We start from the raw sequence: 23,717 nt of genomic DNA on the forward strand, positions 1-23,717 counted from the left end.
GTGGCTTTCCTGGCGTAAGTGGGACCTATCGGGGCATTTCTGTGATGACATCTCCATTGAATTTCATTAAGGGTTATATGGAGTCAACTGTGGGAGACATTAAAATACAAATCACTCACTGATTATACGATAGCACTTCCCAGTGCCAAAAGAGTGAGCAATGAGACACTGTCCTAGCAACAATGACCCTTTTTATCGTTACTGCATTGGGGTTGTGACAGGCGAGTGAGGTCTTGTCCATTAGTATGTTGTGGTGGACCATGCCAGGGAGCGTGGCCAGTTGACTGTAAGTTAAAATGTGTAAAATTGCTTTGTTCTTCCTCTTAACCCACCCAAAGGAAGTCAGAAATCAAGCTGGGCCAATTAGTTTTTAACTGATTTCTTCATGCTGAAAAATACATAGAGCTTTGGGTTGACTAAAACTTCAGGGATTGGGTCTAGCCGGATGAATGGCTGTTACTCATGGAAAGAGAGAAAGTAGGAAAGTTTAATTAAGACTATTCAAACAATGTTTGAATGAAAATGAGGTGTTAATGGTTTCAGTTTTAAATTAATATTTTTAGAACTGTTTTAAGTAAAAACAAAATGTGACCAATTAAACACCAGACTGACTCCCCCCATCCAAAATTTGCATATACGTGAGCTTCTGGGGGCAAGAAAAAATAATGTGAAATTTGGTCTTCGGGTTAGCCCAGAGAAATCCATGGTCTTCCAGTCTGGCCATCTAGATTAATAATGCAGTTAATTATTCATATGGACTAGTTTCAAACTCGCTCTTTAATTTCAGCAAGGAACATGTGTCACTGCTGGGTGGGTGTGGACAACCCTTGAATCAACGTCCAGTAGATCCCTGCTTCAAACAGATGGAGCAGCAGCCACCTCCGCGATGCCGCTGGTGTTCCAGGTGGAGATACCACTGCCTTGATTCAGTGGTCGACACATGTGGTTGCATCAAAGGGTATTTTCAGGATGGTCTTTTCAGGTGTTTTCAGGACCCCAGCAGCATCAACCTTGGTTGCCACCAGCCTTTCTCTGCAGGCATTGTAGCTCACCTAGGAAAGGGGATGTGGCTCTGAGCCATTTGTATGAGGAGAGGAACCATCACCCGAGGGCCTGAATCATCTCATCGCAGACAGCTGAGACCTGGTGGGTCCTTTCTGGGAGTTTTTGTGGTGGGAGCAGTGACCTAAACTCACATTTCTCAAGGCCCACCCAACCTTTGGTTTACTTGGGTTTTTTAAAAAATTCTAGCAAGAATCAGTCATGCTTCTATTTATTTTTCTTCCCTAGCCTGATAAATTTTAAGTGCCTGGACCCACTTTTGACTCAGTGACTGACTAACAAAACAGCACTTAATTTAAAAGAGTGATTTTTTTTTTTGGGGGGCTGTCTTTCCCATACATTTTTGTCTAAATACGTAGTGTTCCCACCTTAATTTCATTCCGTCTCCTCCAGACTGCAAGGTGGGGCAATTGCTGATGGAGCTATAGGGGCATCCCAGTGATGTGTTTGGATAGAGAAACCTGACCGGAAACCTTGCACACCTGTAAACCTTGAACACACCAGACTGGTGCTTCCCCGACCGCTCGCCAGGCAGAGCTGGAGCCACTGAACACAGTGAGAGACCAGAGGCAGAAATCAATACAGACATAATTTTATAATTAAAAAATTGTGCATTTCAACAAACAGCTGGCAGTTATAACCATCCTCCATTCCACTTAATGCAGAAAATACATGTCTGGAACCCAGACATCTGATATTTCTAATGCCACATATAATGGCCTCCTAAGACTGTGCTTGTACTAACCTCCTGCATTTGGCTACAGACAAGAGCCCAAAGGCAGGTCCATCCTATAGTTGGCTCTAGCTGATCCTAGAGAGAACCAGCCCCCCTCTTCAAGGCATTATTTTCACTGAAAAGTTGTCGTTGTTATCTTTTGATCAAAAATGCTTCTGAAAATCAACATGTGGGACATGAATTGATTTTTTAATTAAAAATGTAAACAAAGATGAATTCTAATGAAGTGTTGTTTTTTTTTTTTTTTTCCAAGATGTCTATGGGGAAATAAGGCTATTTCTCTACTAGTAAACTAAACAGCATCGTGGCTGCTTGTCCTGCCCAGAGGCCACAACCCGATTAAGCCTTCACCGCCTGGGCAAGTCTCAGCACCCAGGCAATGCACTGATTAACTTACAGATATAGATAGAGCTCCAGTGCCCCAGATACCACCTTCTTTAGCAGAAAGAAATGCTACTCAGTGACCTTTGAAGTGGAGAGGGAGGCGTCACTGAGGGGTTACGTACTACGGGAGATAGAGGACTGAACTCAGCCCCAGGGTCCCCTGCCAATCCCCAGCCCTATGTGTCTATGAACCCCTTCACGATGTTAATTTGTTCCTCCTGTGGAGGCAGACAAATTATTTGCCTTCTCTGCATTGACCTAAGCACTCTGTTGAAACCCCAAGTCTTGAAGCCTCATTGCATCTTCCCAGGCACAGCAGAGTCTCATCGGCTTCTGGTTCACATCACGTTTGGGAACAAAGACATGGGTCTACCAATCAGCCTCCCAAGAGAGGCATCCAGCGGGCTCACATGCACACACACAACAACTTACACACACACACAGCTTATAGACACAGTCGGGTACAGGCACATCAACACAGCCACACAGCTTTCAGCCCTGCGCTGGCTTGCATCTCCCGCTCGTCCCCAGGGCTTGGGCTGGTGCTGTGTGGCCACAGTCACGTTCACTCAGCCACAGAGCTCTCTGCTTGGGCGCGTGGCGGAGAGCAGAGTTGGGCTGGGGCGGTGGGTTGAAACATTTCAGTGCTCTGACACGGCCAGGAGAGGTGTTGGCACAGGAGGGAGAGCCTAGAGGCACCCACGCTCCCTCTAGACAGACTGTCTTGGGTGCCAGGTGTCCCAAGATTGCCATGGCTAGTCCCCTTGAGTCCCTGCCCTTGCTGGGCTACACCACGGGTGTCTCTGCCCACCGTGCCACGTATAGGCAGGTGTGCAGCTATGTGCACTGAAAGGCAAGAAAATATAGCATCCATCTTTTATACTGCCAAGCAGGGAGGGAATCTCGTATGTTTACTGCAGGTCCAAAGCTCATTGCAGCAATATTTCTCCCTTTAATTTTATAGTCACATTTTATGTTCATTACACAAAAGTCCCTTTTCTCCTCCTGAAGTTCCTTTCTCTGATAGATGTGTGTTGCTACAGAGGATCCAGGATTTGCTGGTGCTGCTGTTGGGGGAATGTTAGCCTGGGGGTGATTTCTCTGATATGAGATGTCTTGGTGTAAGTTACCTCCTTTGCCTTACTGCTTGTGGGGGTAACCACACGGTGTCTTGTGGCCACTGCTGACAACAAGATCAGGAACACATATTGCTCTGGGTATAACTTCTAGGGCACACAGGTGACTTCTGTCTGGCTGGAGTCTCTATATAAAAGTGTCCATGATCTGTCCATAATCTATACCACAGGCAAAATTAAGCTAGAGTACACTGGACTCAATGGAGCATGTCAAGAAACACATCTTCTCACCGCTTGTTGGAGCTGCATACCACGTAAACCACAGTCCCTCACCTGCTTGGAGGGCTCCTTTCCACTGAAAATCAGCTCCCTATCTGAAATAGCCCCATGGACCCTGTGCTTGGGCCAGCAGAGGCTGAGGATTGATGTCCAAGGAGACATCCAGAAGTACAGGAGAATGACTCTGAAGAGACAGCTCTAGCCTGGGAGGAGGTAAAGGGGAAGGGAAAAGGGATTTTACTTTGCTTTGTGGTTGATCTTTGTCAGCCCCTCCTTTTGATTTCTGAGTGCAAACAGCCACATTTGAGCTGCGTTCTCTTAGTTGCTGTGCAGGGAAAAGAAGGAGAAGAGACTGCAAAGGAGCAGGCTAAGTGCACGTCTTGGGTTCAGATGCTCTCCACGGTTCCTCTGTGCAGGTCCTGTCTTCTCAATGAGCATCTCCGTGCCACCTCAGCTCTGCTGCTCTGCCCTGCTGCTAAGACCAGCTGTGGGTTCCCTGTTTGCTCCTGTTCCCTCTGCCCCTCTTTGGCCTCTTTTCACCCAGCCAGGAGGCGGAGAGAGCCCTGGCGCTGCCCAGTCCTCTCTCTTTCTCCCCCATCCTTCCCTCTTCTTCCCACTTCAGCACAGCGAGAACCGGCGGGAGTTGATGTTCATCTTGGTGACCCCAATGAGCTTGAGTGGCGTGGAGAGGCTGAAGGAGCTCACGAGGGGAAAGTCGCAGAAGAGGTCGGAGAGCTCGTCCCTCTCCTCCAGCTCGTACGTGGCATCATTGAGCATGCGCTGGTGCAGGTGGCAGGTCTGCTCGATCTTCAGCTTGTTGATGTCGCTGCGAAGGCGCATGAGCTGCCTTGCCAGTTGCTGGTCCTGCAGGCGCATCTCTGCCTGAAACACAAGTCGGAGGGTGAGGAGGGAAGAGGGTATTGCCAAGGGCACAGCAAATTTGCTCATCATGCTGCTCCCTGCACCAAATCATTGGAAATGTAACTCGTCTAGAGCTGCTACCCCATTGCAAAGAACTGGGAGGGGGATGGGGGTTTTCCAAGCCAGCGATACATCCCAGTCAAATACCAGCTCAGGATGGTGAATTTTTAGCATTCAGGAAGTCTGTGCCTGCTCAGGTTTTCAGGAGCACCAGGAAACTGGTATTAAAGCCACCCATGCCAAGGCTGTTGGCTTAGGCATCCCTCAGCGCAGGCTTCGTAGCCTCCGTCTCAACCTTAAGCAAAGCCCAAATTAATTTTGTTCATAAGGGAGCAGCCACGGTGAGAAGCAGCAATTAGAGTTGGAAAGGACCAATTAAAAGAGCCCCAGAGAACTGATCTCCACATACTCAACCCAGGTTTCCAGCCTCCATAAATCAGACCGGGTTCATGTCAGCTGGGAACACTGTCCTCCACATCCCCCTGCCTCCCCCCCCCCCGCCGTGGCTTATCTCACTTATTTGAAGTGGCTTTTGGGACTGGACCTCCACGTTTTCCCACAGGGGAGAGAACAACTATCCCGCAGGCTAATGAGCTAAGTGTTTCAGAGGGTTTGTTCCTCCCCTGGCAGCTATAACTTTGAAAGGTGGAAGATTCAGAAGTGATGAAAGAAAAGAGCTTTTTTTTTTTTTAATTCCAACTTATAATTAAGCAGAGAATTTATTGCCACAGGATATTGAGGGTGGTGAAGGAAGGAGGTGATCACTTGGTGCAAGAATCAGCCTTTGTCTGGGTAACAGAAGCAGGCAGAGCTAGAACAGCAGATGCCAAGAAGACAATCCCCATGTCTCACCCCATGTCCCTGCTCACAGAAAAGCAACAAACCACAAGTCACAAAGAAAAGAGAGTAGAGGGAGAGAAGCCGAACAGCTCTTAGCAAACCTGGCGGCTTAAATCTCCCTGTAGCTACTGAAGACAAAGAGAGAGTGAAACTGGCTGGAAAACAGTCCTACATCTGCCCCGATGCGATGTCCTGTCTCTTTCCCTGGTGTCGCCTCCATCGCAGGACACAAACAGGCACTGGAAGGAGCCCCGTGGTACCAGGGCTCCTGATTTTCTTTTGTTTGGGTTTTTTTCCCCTCTCCCTGGGTATCTGCTGTCCTCACCGACTCCTCAGTGTATGAGAGGATGCCCTGGGCTCGTCTCCAGCTGTGCTGTGGAACTGACCTCACCCCAAATCCAAATCCCAGATTTGCATCACTGGTTTTTTGGCTCTGTATGGTTTGAACGAGCTCAGAAACAGACCCAGACTACATCTATAGCAATACATTAAATAGTGCATTGCAACAAAGTCTCTCCACTTGATTGCAAGCAAAGTCCTAGCATCCTTTGAGCTGAGGCCAGCTCTCACAGTCCCAAGAAGTTCCCCACAGACACCCTTCAGGAGTTAACACAGTAGAATTCATCCTCAGAAGGCATTTGAGGATGGATGGATGGATTTTAACAGCATGGACATGGCCGGACCATACTAGTTTGCCTCCAGGCCTGAAAATGAGCTGTTTAGTTTGTAAGTACAGATGTAGCTCTAGGGGTGGCGGGTAAATTTATTCCTGGTCTGGTGGCTTGTATGTGAGGCTGCAGAAGGGAAGGGAGGAAGGAAAATTCCCCTTGCGTGGCTCCATGGGTGGCCCTGGTATTTCTACATGAGACTTTTCCGATGCCTGATGCATGGGCTGCTGCCTCAAGGGTGTCAACCAGAGCAGCCTCGGGGTTGCTCTAGCTTGTGGCACAATCCCTCCCCCTCCAGGCAATGCCTCCAAAGACATTGGGATTGCCCCTTGCAGCATTGCCAGTCTCACAGCAAGGGGAAGCAACCACCTTAGGAGGTTGAAGGGCTTGGAGGGAAGCTGTTTCCTGCAGCTGTTGGAAAGCCTTTTGCAATGCTGTGCTCAGCGCCTAAACTGAGAGCTGTTATCAGCGTAATGAAAGTTAATCCAAGCCAAGCAAGGCTTTTCTCACTCCTGCACCATGGAGGCACCCTGGAGGACCTTGCCTGGTGCTCTCAGCCAGCAATTAGACTCCAGCGTGGTTGCCTGGAGAGGATTAAGTCACCTTTGTACAAATCTCAGAGCGAATCTTTCTCTCTCGTGAAACCTGGCAGGGTGGTAGCCATTTACCTTCTTCAAAAAAACACTAAAAACCTGTGCCCCCAGCAGAGTAATGCCACCCAGCAGGTTTTTCTTCTCCCAAGTGAGTTGTAACAACAACAAAAAATTAATTTTGTCGATATTTTTCCCTGTTTCACAATGAATGCTGCAACTTGATATTTTATCAGGAAGGCGATCGTGGGCATTATTGAACTGACCCTTGGACGTTCTTTCTTGTCAGTTTATCAAGCTACATGAGAAATGTCAACAAATGCTTTGATTAAAAGCTTCGAGGAATGTGGGATAAAAAAACCCAAACACCAAAAAGGGTTTAAAAATGAATTACGAGGCCATTGTGGAGAGGGATGTGAGCTGGAAATTGCAATTTTTCCCTTGCAAGCCAGCTTTCCACTTTTTGACTAGTTCTTGCTTCCTGTCTTTTGAGGAAGCTGTCTTGATTTCATGCAAGCTGGAAGACAAAGCCCTCCAGGGCATGTCCTTCAGGTGCTGAATCTCCAGTCACCCTTCCTTAACCCATCAGACCCTCTGACCTTGGCATTTGCCAGACCAGCCTCTTCTGCAGCCACATGGCCTGTAGGGTGGGGGCAACATGGCATGGGGCAACACCACCACTCATCTACATTGACCATCTAGGCTGTGACACCATCTTAGGAACAGCCCTGGCTGGCTGTGCTCTGGGGCTGAACAGGGAAGCAAGAGTGACCTGTCAGATGTGCTCCATCAGCCAAGCCTTTCCCAGGGGGATAAAGCCCTCTTCTGCCCTCCAGGAAAGACAGGTAGATGGGTGAGGAACAAAACCTGGCAATGGCTGACTAAAGGATGATGTGCACAATAAGAAGATGGCACAGGGAATGAGGGCTGTCACCACTTGCACCCCTTGGGAGGCCCCCTTGTCTTCCCAAGGGCGCAGGAGTGCCTTGCATGGTGATAGGTCCCATGGAGGCAGGTCCATGGGGTGATGGCTGGGTGGGGAGCAGAGCACGAAAGGCCCCACCATGGGAAGGAAGGTTGGGCTGCTCTGCCTCTCTCACTACTCCTGCTCATCACCAAGGCTTGGCTTGAGATGCAAACACCCTGTCCTCCCTCCATGGATTTGTCCTGTCAAACCTTGCTTTGTTTAAAGCCACTCAGAACATTAGCAAAATTTGGATCTGGATCCAGAAATCCTCATTCTCCTTCTCTTCCCCAGAGGATCCTCACAAGTACTAGAAACATTCAATCCATCCCACACTCAGGACTGAACCATCTCTAGAAATGATTAATGATCTCTTTTTAAAAGGAGCACTGTCTGGTCAGCAATGCTCCACAAAGCTTCCTGGAAAGACATAATGGGATTACAGGGCCCACATCGTGGGAAGCTGTGGGTTTTCGGTTTACAGAGTTCAACCACAGGGCCAGCCCCCACAGTGCAATCCGATGCACCAGTTCATCTGTGTGGGATGACAGCATGATCCCACACACTCGGCGCAATGTCCTGGAGAAACCCACGGGGAGCACCCAGCAGAATCCGTGTATTTTACTTCCTTTGAGTCTCACATGCCAAATGCAGCCTCAGGTTTGCCCTGCTCATACAAACCGCTTTTTAACACGCTCTGCCTCATTCTGCACGCCCAGCTCCAGCACTCAAGGAGCTGCCCTTCATCTGCATGTGTGGGGCGCGCTGTTGGGATGGACAAGCTGCTGGCTTGAGATTCTCCAGGTGGGAGGAGAAACAAAACCCAGATCCTTCCTGGCAGAGGAACTAGCGCAGCTCTTAGGCTGAATCACAAAGCTGGACCACAGAGGCCCAAAGTCTTATGAACCAAGGAAGGATTTTCTGTTTGGACTGAGCCACAGAGCCTCCCAGGGACGTTCAATATGGGGAAAGGAGAGAAAGTTTTGGATGCATCTTTGCCTGATGCCCAGTTTAGGTGGCTTAGGTGGAAGTAGCTCAGGGTGTAGCCTCGACTTGTCTTCAAGTTTTCCTTAACCATATGGTCACAGAGAGAAAGGCCAATAATGTTCCCGTTGCCTGTGGTCCATCTCCCTGCACCGCTGAGGGGGAGGTATCAGCAAAGAGCACCTCATGGCGTGGAGGTGTGGAGCTACTTGGGACCTCTGCCCAAAAGAGATATGCCCCATCGACAGTATCCCACTCTGTGGTCCATGAAGCTCAGGGTGATGGTCTGTGGAGAGGTGGCTGCTCTCATGGGGCTAGTCCTTTTTAGTTCCAAAAGACCAAAAGGAACTTAAATCTAAACTGGTGCTTTCCTAACCGAGTGCAGCCACTTGGATTCAAGCATGGAGAAGCACAGGCCAGTTATTAGACCCTTGCCAAACACTTCAGAGAAGTCAGTTAAGTCTGTGTTTTGGTTTGAGGATTCATCTTCAAAGGTGCTCAGATGCCCCTCTGCCATGGCTAATTTTAGATGCTCACGCCCTTGTGGTGTAACCCACAGCCCAAATGAGGTATCCAATCTCTTTCTGCAGTGCCTGGGAGTTACACTCCAGCAAAGTCCAGGACACCTTTGCCAGCTGACACACGCAGAGCCTGACGTGAGTCCCACATCTCACACTTCTTCGGTGTTGAGCTTAGTCTGTGTTGACTCCCTCAGAATTAATCCTATTACTGTTCCTGAGGGAGGTAGTTACCTCTGGTTTTTGTTAAATTAAGGGGTGCTAAAATGCTTCCAGGACTGGGAATGCTGCACCTAGGAGAAAACCCACCACCAGGGGAAAAGCCTGGCAGCTTGGCATCTGGGTGAGGTGAACAGAGGGACATCTCAGCGGGCTTGCACATGGGCTTACACAGGAGAAGAGCGCATCATTTCTCAGAGCTGCAGTTACATCTCTGCTACACACATAAATCCACATCCACCCCATGAAACTCCCTCTCTCTGCAAAACTGGGTGGATGTCCCCTGGGTACAGTCTTGTTGTGTAATAACTCCCAAACTCCGCCCCTGTTCTAGCAATTTAACAGCAGAGATGACCCCGCTCTGGTGCCTGTGCCCAAGCCCTTTTGCTGCTTTAAATAAAAATACAGAAAAAATCCTTCCTGGACCTGCTATGTAGCAGAGGGCTCCCAACGCATGCCAATCTCCATACCCATGCTCTAGACTCCTTCTCCTCGTCTCCTCCTCTGAACAACCACAGAGCAACCTGCAACGAAGCTCAATACTGGTTTGGTGCCGCATTGTTGCTTAAATTCACTTTTTACTTGTTTAGCCAATATCAGTATCCCAAATGGAAATAGTGGTTAATATTGAATAATAAATGTCTGACCATCTGGACATAGGTGTTTTATGATCTCCCAGGAGAGACCATCAGACATTTGTGTCCTTTTTCAAGAGTCTTTCCTGCATTCTGGCTCACACACCTCAGATTTCAGTGTCAAACATTAGTTGATTTGAGATGTATTTTCCTACTGGGTCAAAAACTGAACTGTCCTAAGATGTCCCAGTTCATAGCAGAGTTTTGTTCTCTAACCACATTTAGGAGGGAGAAGACTCTGAGGGCTTAATTTTAGAACTTGTAAAACCAGACAAATTTCGAAAACGAAGAGGAAAATACAGTCTGACCCCTCTGATCCTTGGGTCTGTCACCATACCCAGGCTGTTGATGGCTTTACTTTCAGCACTGATGAAGAGCAGCCACACTTGACAGCGCAAAGGCAAACACGAGGGCAAAGAAGAGGCAGGAGGAGTTGGGGAGGGAAGCGTTCCAGCCCTGGGGCGATTCAGCACGTGCTGAGTGCTGCAATTTGCTCGCACACCTACACAGAGCCTCTCAGCGCAGAAACAAGAGCAGGAGTTTGCATGTCTGAATAAATCACCTTCTCGGGGCCAGATTCTCAGCAGGTCCCAGCTGACATGGCTGGCTGGAGCTCAGTGGGCATACGTCAGTCCTATAAACCAGGGCCAGGACTTCATGTGCAGAATCAGGTCCTGGGACAGGTCATGTGGGGTGAAAGACCAAGAACAACAGATGCACAGTAAGACCTTGGGTTTGCCCTTCACTTCTGAACATGAGGAGCCTGAACCTGGCTGATCCTGAACCAGAGCAGACTCTGAAGACACAGAGGCAAATTCCTTGCAGTGATGGATGACCCCTTCTGTGTGAACTGGCAGTAATGCTTCAGATTTTACACATAACTTTAATTTTAAAGCTGGACACTCTTGGACTATCACTTGACCAAGCAACTACCCCATGCAATGGCTGGTTCTGTAGCACCACGGCCACGGGGAAGTTTGGGCATACACATGCTACTATATTCACTTTGCTGCCTTTACTGGTTCTGGCTGGGATAGAGTTAATTCCAAAATAGGGTGGTCCCATACAAATTGCCTGTTGGGAACAGTCCTCAGCATGTGCAGACTCCTGAAGCTCTAACTGCTTGGCAGGGTGCTAACTCGAACAAGCCAAGACCATGCTGGGGCCATGCTATTGAAATAACCCAGCCTAAACACACTGGTAGCTGTGATGGGGGTTGCACAGGGTGGGTGATGGAGCTGCATGCCCTGCATTGCTGCTTTTCATTCTGAAAAGGACATGGGGTGGTGTACTTCTTCCCTGGATAAAAATCTCCACGTACACCAGCTTTTGCCCTTTCATTGGATAGATGAATCCTACATACTCTAAACTGACTTCTCATGAAGGGCAGTGGGGGAGAATTCACCCTGCAGCAGAGGACAGTGTGGTGGAGGCAGATTTCAGCCCAGTTATGACTACTAGATCATTTCTGGATCATCTTCAGAAAGCTGCCTGGGATGCTCAACACTTGCTTGGTTCAAGGCTGGGTTGCGTGGTGCTCCCAGGTCTGTGGTGTCCTACATTAAATCAGAGCAGAAGGATTGATTGCCCGCTTAGGGTGACCTTGCCCAAGGTTTGGGGTGCTGGCCACCTGCCTGCCTGCCCCAAGCAGGGTGCTGTTCTTTCCAGCCTTCATTCCTGCCTTAAATAGATACCTAAACTTAGCAATAACTAGCCTAATCTGAAGCCTTCCCGTTTGCTTTACTATCACAACATGGGAGTAAACAAGGAAAAATCCTTGCTGTGTTGGGATGTGTGGAAGCTTGTTCGTTTATTTGAATAGAAACTAGGTTTCACCCTCGAAATGTAATGTGAAATGCATCTTTTTGTTCCAGCATCCTGGGATGCGATGGCCTCACTGTGTTCTGTGTTTGCTGGCAGCTCTTACCCAACAATAGTGCCTCCAACATAGCTATTTAGCTGTGTGGTCAGTCAAATACATGCTCTCTCTTTTGGGGAAATCATTCTAAATTACATGAGTCACGTCCAGATCCAGCAAAGACTGGTATAATTGAGAGACACGAAAATGGAAAGTGAAGAACAATTAGGGTTTCCTTTGCCCTTTTTCTTCTTTAATTTAAACTTTTAGTTTTCATCAGATGGTGGTTTATATACCACACCCAAGTCTAAAGGGTACAGTTGGACTCTGTGACAATTTATACTTCCAACATAGGCAGAAAATGAAGGAACAAAGGAAATATTTTAAAATCCAGGGCTCTGAGAAGGAAAATCTGCTTCTTACTCTCTTTCGGCATCTCGAGTTTTGGGGTTTACATCAAGTGCACTGTGAATTTAAGATTGCATTTAAGAAAGCATGGACCCAGATTCAGGTCTCAGATGAGTAGCTGAGATTCCTCAGAGCACTAAGTGATTTTAGGAGATCAGCTCGAAACTCTTTGTAATAGTCCTTGATTTCTGAAAGCACTGCACTCTCCTTGTGAAAGCCATGGTCCTGAGAAACATCACAATCACCAAAACCGTGAACCACCTCTGTAAATAACTTCTCTAGAGATCAATATAGCTGGGCAAATACAGCAAGAGCAACAAAAAGTTGACCAATAACCAAAAGTCAAAGAGAATTTTTCAAAGCTATTATTCATTGTGCATGAGAAGTTTTCCTCAAAGACTTTCAGTGCTTATGAGAAGCAAAGCATTTGCACAGGAATATTTTCACACATGCATCTGAAGCTCTTCAAATATTTCTGCTGCCAATACAGTTGCAAATGCTAGTGGAACTCGCAGGCAAAATTCCAATTAGGCAACAGAAACAAAGCCACATGACATGAGTTGTTTCCAGTCATGTGGGCCAAATAATAAAGATTTTTAAATTCCAGTTAGGAGAAGGGAAGGATCACTGGGAAGTGTGGTCTTGGTGTCTGCTTGCTCCTACACTTGTGAAGAGCACTGGGGCCCACTCTCCAGCCCTGAAAACAGCTGCTTTGATCTGGTGGTGTCCATGCTATTGACTTTCTGCTGTCTCCAGAAAAGACATGCTGCATCCATGCTTTCTTCTGGGAATTATCCCCAGGCTGTGCTGACTCCTGAGCTGGGCTGGGAGCTGCTTAGGTCAGTGCTAGCTGGCCCAGGCCAAATTTGTGCCAAAGACCATAATAGCAACACAACATGTAAAAGATGAGCTTCCAGCACCCGTGCCCTGGTTCTGTGTATTTTCCTGGCATAGGTGTAGCATCTTAGTGTTGTTTCCCTCTCTGTGAAAATACCTGCTCATAACCACCAGAAACAAACATATGTATAAGATTGGGCCTAAGATTGGGATGGGAAGATGACAGAAATGTGGACTAGCTTCTAATAGAGCAGGAGACAAGAAAATGAACCTGTAAGAGCTGGATGAGGAGGGGTCTGAGATAAGGTTCTGGCATCATGCATACAGCAGAAGAAGTGATATTAGTCCTCAGGTACTACATGGTCAGAACAAGAGGTTTCCACAACAGTTTGAAACAAAAAGAAGTACTTGGTCTCACCATTCACCTGCTCAGGGGAAGCAGGTCACCACATGACCTTACAGGGAGTCGTGAGTTTAAAAAAAAAAAAGAAAAAGGGCAAATTAGGCAAACACTTGGAGCTTAGATCCGCTAATGCATGTTAAATGCAGTGGTCAGCATACAACCTCCCGATGGGGGAGTTCCTAAACCACTGACAGCCACAAGCTGCAAGGGCAGATCCCGGGGATGGATCTAGTCATGCTTCCTTCTTACAGCCTTATGAAGCATCCCTTCGTGATGCCCATCAGAGAAGGGTATCGCACCAGCAGTGTCCCTGCGTTCATGGTGTACTCATACCTGCTGTATTCATCTGTGTTGAGACAGAATTACAGAAGCAGGGGAGGGGGCAAACTGCTAAGAAGTCCTAACCAGCACAAGCTACCATATTTCCCCAGCCTGCTGTATGCCAGCAGGGATGCTGAGATGACCCAGCTCCTTCTCTGAGGTTATGGGTGCTCTGAAATTTGCCTTTTCCCTTCCCTGGCCGCTTCTGCTCCCACCAGCCACAGAAAATGCAATGACTGATTGTCGTCTTTTCACCTGGAGCTGAAGGCAGATAGGAACAAGGAGTCGCTTGTTTCCTCATTCATTTTTTTTCCCCCTCTCGAAAAAGTGTGCTGTCTAACAGGGACAGGAAACCACTTACCAGTTCCTTCCTGAGCCATGTCAAAGCTTCATCGATGCTCTCAAAGCCACCTATTCTCCCTGAGGTAAGAGTCACCTTGTCCTGGGCAGGGCTCCCATTGAGATGCAGCTGCACCTTCCTCAAGGGCACAGTCTCCCCCATGGCCTTTTTGGCCTTGGTCACCTCCTCCTCCTCCTCCTCCTCCTCTCCTGCTGGCTGGGGGCTCTTCCATGCCTGCTCCTCCAGCTTTGCCTTCCACTCCAGGTAGGATGGGCGCCTGGTCTCAAGTCTCAGCTTCTCCGTCAACGCCTTGAGGCTCCTCAGATGGTCATCAGGAGGAGCAGCACCTCCAGAGCCGGCATCCGTACTGTCCAGTGCCTCTTCTATTTGGATTTTGGGTAGAGACATCCTCTTTGGGAGACAGATGGCATAGGGGTGTGCTGCAAGGCGTCAGGGATGGAGGCAGGAAAGCCTCAGGGCTGGACCAGCTCCTGTGGTGTGCCAAATGCAGCTTGTGGGAAGCCAGCTGTGGTGGTGGTGGCTCCCGCTCATGCACCACGCTGGCCCTGGATGAACACCTGGAAGAAAAGCAGATGGTTGGTTTCCAGTTTGAGAAGGAAAATTGAGTGAGAAGGGAGAAACAGCTCCTGCTGCAGCGGAGGGAGTGAGGGCTTTGGGAGAGGCATGGTGCCAAGGAGCTCCTGGGGAGTGTTACCTCACCTCCGCTATCTGACTGCTTTTGGGGCAGGAACAGACAGGCTCTAGCTTTTAGGGAAGCTCTGGTTACTTACATCTCCAGCCTTCACTCAAGGGGCCGTGAAAGGGTTGCCAAGGAGGCCAGGACACATTCACAGACTGGAGCTGTATCACACAACCCGACACCCTCTGGAGACAGCAGTGGCTGTTGCTGGGGGTCAGGGTGTCTATGCGTGATGTTTTGCTGATTTCCTGGGTGGCAAACCTACACCTTTCCACTTGGGCAAAAAAAGACCAGGTGAAGTAAGAAAACCCAAACTTCTCCAAGAGTTTGAGCTAAAAGGACAGCTGGAGAAAGCAGCTTTTTTTTTTTTCCTTCCCAGTATTACAGATTTATGTTTAGGTCTATGTTTACTAAAGATGCCAGCCTGCAGCCATAAGAATCAGCTCCCTCCTGTCCAGCAGGCTCAGGGCAGGAGCATGGTCCCCAGCCAAGTGTGGGAGTAGCTGGGGTGCTGGTACAGCTTGGGCTCAGATGCCCGCACTCAGGGAGACCTGGATCTGTGGTTTCCACCCCTGGACAGATCCAGTCTGCCCACTGGGAATGGCCCCAGTTGTTCTTTTGAAAACACCCTGGTGGAGGACTAGCGCAGAGTCCTGGGAAAACTAACTCCTCCTGCCATGAGCCGTGGATTCGGAGAAGCTGTGCCCACAGCCAAAGCTGGCCTAGCAAACCTGCCTCTGTGGGACCTGGTGGGACAGAGGACTCTAATAACTTTGCAAGAGTTAAGCTCAGACAGTTTCTGCATTCATTTGATGGTAGGATCAGATAAGAGACTCTCTCAAGGTCATGTGCTCGGCTACGGCTGAGCTCTCATCTATACATCAAACACAAAACAGAATACTTTTTTGCCTGCCTGGTAACATGCCCAGGAAGACCAGCCAGGACGTATGCAGCTTTCTAGCTGGATGCACTAAACCACAGCAATATAAGTTACTCAGCCATTCCTTTCCCTGCTACTTGTACCCACAAAGATCTGTGTAACTCTGAAATCCAGACCATAATTATGCCTCTCAAACCTTTTCAGTAAGAAGATTCAATTTAAAATAAACACCAACAGAGAGCAAGATTTATCCCACAATTGTGTGCAGGCACATGAGCTGAACGAGGAGTTGATAATATACACACAGACAGTCTGGGGGTGGAGAATTAGTCATGTTGCGGTCTTGTTCCTGCTCCTATTTATGTTAATGAGAGTTTTATGGTGAGTGGGAGCAAACAGAGATACTATAACAGGTTGAAGCCAACAGCTCTCATGCCTGGAGCAGGAAGAATTTTCCTTCTTCTACTGAAAAATAGATCATACAGAGGGGAGAGCAGAGGGCTGCCCTGTCGGAGAGGCAGGTCCTGCACTGGCTCTTGCAAGGATGCTCAGCAGAGCTGAGAGCATGTCAATGATTTTCACTTGTGTCCAGCTCCAACCTGCTGAAATCAATAAGAGGAAACACCTAACAACTTTAAAGACCTCACTTCTGAACTTTTTTTCTGTCCATTGAGATGGAGATTGCTAGGGGTGATCAAAGCCAGCAGCGCAATAATCTGCTGCAGCTCCACGCTGGGCTACTGGATTTGGTAACCCCTAGAAGAGATATTTTTATGTAAGGCTGACTTTTCTGAATGCTGCAGCTACAAAGCAGAGCCCCCACAAACTCCTTTGTCTTGTGTCTTCAGCACATATAAAATCCTCAGAGTGGAAAAGGCCCTTATTATTTGAGCCCTGGGTACCGCTCAGTTAGCATTTAGGGCACTGGATGCTGAAAGCATGACAACAGTTTGGAGCATCCCCTTTGCCATAACCCTGCTGCTATCTCTCCCTCCCCATCACCGCCTCCCAGCAGCTGGGGAGGGATTTGATTTTCCCACCCTAAAAGCAGCGTTGATCCAACCCATCCTTCACCTCCTCCCAGGTGCAACACGAAACTTCTCATTTGCTCTGTAGGGACACCCCCAAATAGGCACGTCTGTTCCCCAGCCTGGCCTAACTCAAAAATGACAGAAAGGAGCCTCCTCTAATTTCCTATCAATATCCTGGATTTGGGTCAAATGCCTGCTGTAGAAAAAAAGACCTGAAAGTGGTAAGCGTGTGAAAAATAGCTGTGTGTGAGGCTGCAATACAAACCTGTCCGCTGCCTGAGAGCTACCTAATTCCCAGGAACGAACCTGGCCTCTGGCTCAAATCAACAGACTCCCATTCTCCCTGCCCAGGCTCAGTTACCCTCTAGCTGGCCTGTGCAAGTAAATTTAAGTGATTAACCAATGATTTGTCTTCATTATCACACTTGGCAGGCTCAGGGAGTTCATGCCATGCCTAATTAGGGGTAATAGGATTTCAGCACCAAAATGGGGTGAGAGTCTGCTCCCACCTCACTCTGAGCCTTTACTCAGGGTTTTCCCCCTTCCCTTGCATGAATCCTATCAGTCCTGAAGGCACAAGGACACATCAGGTTACTGTGACAACAAAACACCCTTTAATTTCTTTGCCATCCGAGGAGTCAGCTTAACTGACCTACCCTGCGAGCTGTAAGGCAAAAGGGTTAGCAGAAGTACCTGACCAGGGTGGAGGAATAAGACTGTCAAACTGGATTGGGTGTGAAGTCCTACCACACCAAGACTCACAGAGGTGGCATGCCCTGAGGCTTGGCTTTTGCATGGTTGCAGGTCAGCAATGCAAGCCCTGCTCTTCCGCATGCCAGACACACCTTGTGAGGCCCATTGGGTGTCCAATGTTCTAAGAAACCATGTCCAGTGGCACAAATTGCCACCACAACTTCCCACTGCCGCCATTCCTCCAACCCTGAAGCAGATGCAGAAGAGCTGTCCCCATCACACACCCCCAGACATCCCTGCACATGCAGTAGAGCAGCGGATCGGGAGACCCATGTGAACATCCCCTGACAAACCAGGTGTGATGGGGCAAGTACTAGGAGACACAGGGTGTGAGAGAAGCTTCGCTTTGTCATCACTGATGATGGATAACAATAAATTCAGTGCTGTTCATGGTCAAAGGGGAGATTGCACAAAATGATGCTAGACACAGCCTTTTACCCTGCTGGAATTTTATGTGCTTGAGAAGTTTTATACATCTGTACCTTCCCCATCAGCTTTCTGTGCCCTGGTCAGCTTTGAACATGAAGCATTCACAAAGCAGCATTGAATGGTATGTGCTAGACCAGGGCAGCACAGTTACAGCCTGTTAAATTAAGAGCTGTAAATGAGGACACATGATGCTTTGGAAGGTCACATGCTGGGCAGCAAGATGTCTAGGAGAAGAAAGGGAAAAAAAGAAAGGAGAAATACTCAGGGTGGAAACGAAAGGGGGAAAAGCAGAATAAATAAAACTATCAGCCAAGGAAGAGGTGTGGGGAGCAAATTATTCTGCTCTCTTCACTATTCCTGGCGGGCTTCATCTTACTGTAATACCATTTTTTGCTGCAGAGGAGCGGCAGTGGTTGTAAGAGTCTGGATTACTCTGCTCATCCAGAGAATAAAAAGAGCCTCAGTATGAGATAAAGCCCAGGCTGAGGGAGGTCCTTTTGCAGGATGAAGGGGTGCCCTCATGGCACTTCTGGCATGAATTAAGCAGGGCAGAGGTAATGGTTCAGCCTGTTAATGACCTTCAGGAAGCGCTTCAGCCCCTTTTATGGCTCAATTTCCGTCTTACTGAGCAGGCAGGTCATGCAACTGGCTTTTAGGAATAAAGCTCTGAGGATCTTCGGAGACATACAGAGATCCACCTCTGGTATCTTCAGGTATCTCCATCTCATCCGGGTCCCCATGCTCTGACTATAACCAGTGTAGGGACTCCCTCTAGGATCCACTGAGTATGGGATGCAGATCCCCTGACTGTTTGCAAGGCGTTTGCTCCAAGGGTTTGCGTAGGTGTCATTCTGTGGACCATGCAGACACCCCTTGATCTCCTACAAAATAAAACCCTAGAGCAGATTGCACCTGCTAACATCACTATTGAGCTCTGTAGATCCTAGTGAATAAGGAGGACCCTGAGCCTGAAACAGCAGGCTGAAGAAATACTGAGGTGGAGCAAGAGGTGGGGGAAGGTGCCCGGTGTGCTTACCCCTTGCAGGCAGAGCTGTATTTGCTTGCTTTCTTTTTCCTTCTCAGCACAGCAAAAAGGCAGGGATGGGGTGAGGATGGCTGACCCCCCCGGAGGTCTGCAGCAGGTTGCCAGCAGGGCATCGAGGATGAGATGCCTGTGCAAGGGGGTTGCCATAGCAATGGAGTTAGGGAGGACTCTGGCTGCTGCACGGTGGTGGATGGAGGATCCAGAGCATCCTCCAGGCAGCAGAGATGCTGAAGTCCAGGGCAGTGGATGAAGGGAGGAGACACCCATCTGGGTGAACACCGCAGCTCCCTGGAGCTGGTGGTTCCCTTTCAGGGAGCCTGTACATGAATAACTCCCTTCCCCATGCCAAAATGACCTCACTCAGGAGAGAAGCTGCTGTGCCATGTGGGCTTTGGAGAGCTCAGGTTCTTCCTCACCCTGTGGTCCCCTGCCACAGCCCCCGCAAGCAGCATGGCTGTAGCACGCTGCTCTGCGCAAGGCTCCTGCAGAGATGGAGGGCAGATTGCTCCCCTGGCCATCCCACAGTCTCAGAGGAGAGCCAGTCTCCCTGGCTTATATTATCCAGCATTTCGACACCCGATCCCTTCCTGTAGCACCTTCAATCTGCTCCTGCGGAAAACTGGTCTGGTTCCCAAAGTGACCCTCATCCTCGCTACCCCTAAAAAGAGAAGACTCCAGCAGCCTGAAGATCTGCCTGATCCTGAAGCCAGGGCTCCTCCAGGGCAGAGGCCCCTGTTGAAATTGGTGCTGTCAGGATAAGATGCTCTCTGCCTGCTCACAATGGTTGGGGCAGGATGGAAGTGGGTCTGTCCTTGCAAGGCTGGAGGGGTCACGGCAAAGACCCCAGCCATCAGTTAATGCCCACTGGACCGAGTGTCCATGGAGACTGCCTGGCCATACTCATGTGGGCTGTGAGCTTGGCCTTTCTTCCAGGGGCAAGACAAAGACACCAAAGTGACCAAGCTGGGCATCAGAAGTAGGAGCACTGGTCCACGTCTGGTGACTCTTCCTTCAGACCTCCTTGCAGGGCTGCCCACATTGGCTGTGACCCTTCCCACACACACAGAGTCCCAACTTCCAGCCTAATACATGACAAAATCCCAAGGAGGAGCCAATTTTCTGTCCCTGCGTTGATCCAGAATGCAATGCCCTTGGAGGGTTTTGGCGAGGTGGTCACAGAGCTGCTCCATGCAGTGAGCTGAGATATAGGTACAGCACCTGGTTTAATGGGATCCTGAGTGCACCTGCCCATTTACTGCCATGAAAAATTCCCTAGAAGACCTCCCAGACAGCTCAGATGCTGAGGTCAGCAGCAGGGAAGCAGCCCATCCTGCTCCTTCAGCCTTTCAGATGTAGACATGGCATTCACAGGAACACAGGGGCAAGAAGGAAGAAGTGGGGCTTTCCGTTCGTGTATGACCTGGAGCAGGGTGAGCATTCACCCTGACATATCCTTCTGCCGAAATGACCCCCAGACAGACCCCCCAAAGAGTGTAATGAGGGGAGAGCAATCGGTGACTGCCGCCAAGCCACCAGCCTGACAACAGGAGCGGAGCAGAAGCACAGAGGTAACAGGGGACCAGTTTGCACTCCCTGCCCTAAGGTATTTCTCCCAGGCTGATCTCCAGCATCACTAGTAGTGTCAGAACCTGCTTCAGTAAATACATTCATCCCTCCCTGCCTAACTGCGTCGTCCCTCCTGTCTCCCCTGCACAAAATCAAGCCTGCTTCTTTTGAGGAAGCAGGACTGAGATTGCTGCCTGCTTTAGACGGACCCTGGCAACTCCATTTTCAGCTCAGCTCAGCTCCCATCGATCAGTGGATTTCCAGCAGTCAGGTGGCAATTCTGCATGAAGGTGGGCATTTCCAGATATTTGGCATTCCTGCAAACCAGTCTTCCAGTGAGTGGGAAGCATTTGCAAACTGGGACACTGGAGGGGGTCAATGCTCTCAGCCCATCAGGCAAAACCGGGTATTATTACTCTTAGAGGAAAAGGGGTTAAGCAGCAGTAGCAAAGGCAAGCTTACACACTCCTGATGAAGACACCCTGTCTACCCTAGTCATCTTCTGGTAAGGTCTGTTGAGGTGAAGGGAGCCATGGATTATGGGCAAGGATTGCTCCTCCACGCACTGCCCTGGGGTCCTAGCAGGTTTTGGGACCTAATCCTGGAGGTGGCACACCTAACCTGTCCCCAGAGATGCCCCCGAAAGGACCTGTGGTTTGGCAGAGCCACTTCCTTCCCTTATCTTCCCTGCTGGCACCCCAAGCACAGCCGTGTTTCAGCAAGGAAAGAGCAGCCGGAGCAGCCGGGGACCTCTGTGCTCGTGCAACCAGGGTAATGTGAAGGGCTGGGACTCCTTGGGAAGGAGCCAGATCAGGCTGAGAAATGCTCTCTTCCCAGGAGACTGGCACAGGGAGTTATTTTTCCCTAAATGCATCATGGAAGGCAGAAGGCTATGTTTTCAGAAAAAAAATAAGCCACCAACAAAAAAACAACCTCTTTCCAGCTGTGCTGGGCTTCATACTGCCCAGCACTGAGCTCACCCCCTGCAGAGACAAGCGCCAGGGCCAGCTCCCGCTGGAGACCCCAAGGCTCCAAGTTAGATTGATCAGGGGAGCAGGGTCAGCCCCCCGGTGATCCCCTAATCCCCTTTACATCCCCCCTGTCCCATCCAATTACCCGCCCTGGCGGCTGCCCGAGCAATGCTCATACAACCTCTGTACTCAGACCTGCCTTCTCCCAGTGCTGAGCTGCACTTTGTTATTTAATATTATTTAAGGTGAGCTGCTTGCAAAGAGACCCCCCCCACTCCCTTCCCCCGGAAAGGCTATATTACCCTGAGGCTGCTTATTATTATTATTTTTATTCTGCAGTGTCTCTGCTACATTTTACAAACACCTAATGGCTGCGGAGCTATTGCCGGAGAAGCCGGCTCTCTCCCATTCTGCTTTATTTTTGTGCTGTACAGATCCCCCCTTGAAGAGGTACCACTGCATTTGAAAGCGGAGGAGACCTGAGATGCAAATAACAGCAACAGCCCCAGTATGCTGAAATGATGGCTGGCAAAGAGAAAACCCATAGCAGCCAAAACTGGCTTGTTCCCACTGAAAACTGGGGAGTCCGTGGGATTCAGGGGATGAGCAGACAAAGCCGAGATAACGGTACCAGCCAGACATAGGTTCTCACTGGAAACAAGGCACTTGGTTTTCATCCATTTTACCCCCCCTTCCCTGGGGTCCCTGATGTAGAAAAGCTCCGAAGGGCAGAGCAGTGCTGAATAATACAGGGAGCATCACCGGGAAATAGGGAGGTGCCTTCTTAGCACTGCACGGGTGCCCGTTGTGGGAGAGGTGTCAGTCTGCACGGACTGGAGAGGGTGCGGGCTGTCGATCTGGGTGGTGTGGGTGCAGGGGTGTGCATCGCACCGGGGTGCGCTGGCTGGGGTTGCACAAGCGCTTGTGCTGGGAGGGGTGTGGGCTGACGGTATTATTTTAGTAATTAGCTCCAAGCTGTTATAAAGGGCTCTGAAGAAGTTCTGGGTGATTCCCCCCCCTCCCTCCCCCCACCTTAGTGTTAACGTGAGCTGCGAGGGCCAGACCTGAGCAGGTGGAAACCTGCTGTGCTCAGCACACAGTGCCTATTTCAAAAATCAAAGGTAGCTACGCCCTGCGTATCTTTTTAGCTTTATCCCATTATGTCAGCCCTGCAGAAGATGACAAACCTTTCCTGGGCTTTTGCAAATCCTGGGGAGGGGGCAGAGGGAGCAACAGGTGATCATCCCGAAACCTGGCCAGGCTCTTCTCCATTACACCTCATCCAGTGCAGAAAAATCCCCCTGAAGGTGGTGAGTACCCCCACGCCGCTCCCAGCTGAGAGCAAAATCTACAAGCCTCGTCGTAAAGGAGGATTCAAACCCTGCCTGGATTTCCAGCCTGTCCCAATCAACAGGGAGCCACCGTGCGGGCCATCTCCAGGGGCGTTCGGCAAGGCAGGAGGTTGCTGCTGGGGCGGGGGGACGACAATGCAAGCCCCCAGCCCCACCATGTCATAGCCAGCGTGCCAGATCCCAGTGCTGAACTTCACGATGCATGGGGTCCCCATCACCCCTACCCTGATGCTCCCCAGGGACCTGATCCTTGCTGCTACCCCTTTCCGCAGGGCTAGAAAAGCCGGGGGTCCCCTCTAGCACCAGGCTTCTTTCAGACAGCTCCTGTCCTGGGTGCAAGTGGGTGTCCCCAGGGTGGCTGTGCTCCCCCCCAGCCCCAGCATGGCCAAGCCAACGTGAGCAACAAACTTACCGGGGACAGAGTCAGAGGAAAGATTGCACGGACATCTTGGCTCCCTCCTTCTGCCTCGGGTCTCCAACTTGGTATTTGCAGAGCAGTGTCACCAGTGCCTTCAGGAGACTGTCTCATCCTCCTCTCCGTCTCGCTTCAGAAATCTCTGTGTGTGTGTGGTTTTTTTTTTATTTAAGGGACTTTTTTTTTTTTTTCCAGCGGTTGCGTCAGGCCTGTTGCCTGGAGACAGGCGAGCTATTCCAGTTTGAGCTTTTCAGTCCAGATTTCCTCTCTCTCTTTCATTCATACCACCAAGCCCTGAACCTACCTCCCACCATGCAATAACCCTGGAGAGACCTGAAAGGGAGGAGCTGCACAGCCTGGGTCCTAAACATCCTCCGACTCTGGCACCCAAACAAGGGAGGAGGGGTAGTGATGCCCATGGTGTGGGTAAAACAGGGATGAAGGGGTGCTGTCAAGTGCAGGGACCCAAAAGGCTTTCAGGAGATGCCTGGAGAGCTGGTGTACTCCCAAAGGAGCCTGCGGCTCTTGCTGA

At 49.7% G+C, this 23,717-nt stretch overlaps 1 protein-coding gene across 1 annotated transcript; it reads right to left on the reverse strand.

The window, feature by feature from the left end:
* Nucleotides 1–520: 520 nt before the first annotated feature.
* On the reverse strand, nt 521–23,516 carry FAM167A (family with sequence similarity 167 member A). Its single transcript, XM_075086549.1, has 3 exons — nt 23,183–23,516; nt 14,065–14,621; nt 521–4,419 (listed from the first exon to the last, which is right to left on the reverse strand). The coding sequence occupies exons 2-3, from the start codon at nt 14,449–14,451 to the stop codon at nt 4,156–4,158; spliced, it is 651 nt and encodes a 216-aa protein (XP_074942650.1). The 5' UTR covers nt 14,452–14,621; nt 23,183–23,516; the 3' UTR covers nt 521–4,155.
* Nucleotides 23,517–23,717: the final 201 nt, after the last annotated feature.

The sequence above is a fragment of the Phalacrocorax aristotelis genome, chromosome 3 (assembly GCF_949628215.1).
Source record: "Phalacrocorax aristotelis chromosome 3, bGulAri2.1, whole genome shotgun sequence".
In the NCBI taxonomy this organism is placed as follows: domain Eukaryota; kingdom Metazoa; phylum Chordata; class Aves; order Suliformes; family Phalacrocoracidae; genus Phalacrocorax; species Phalacrocorax aristotelis.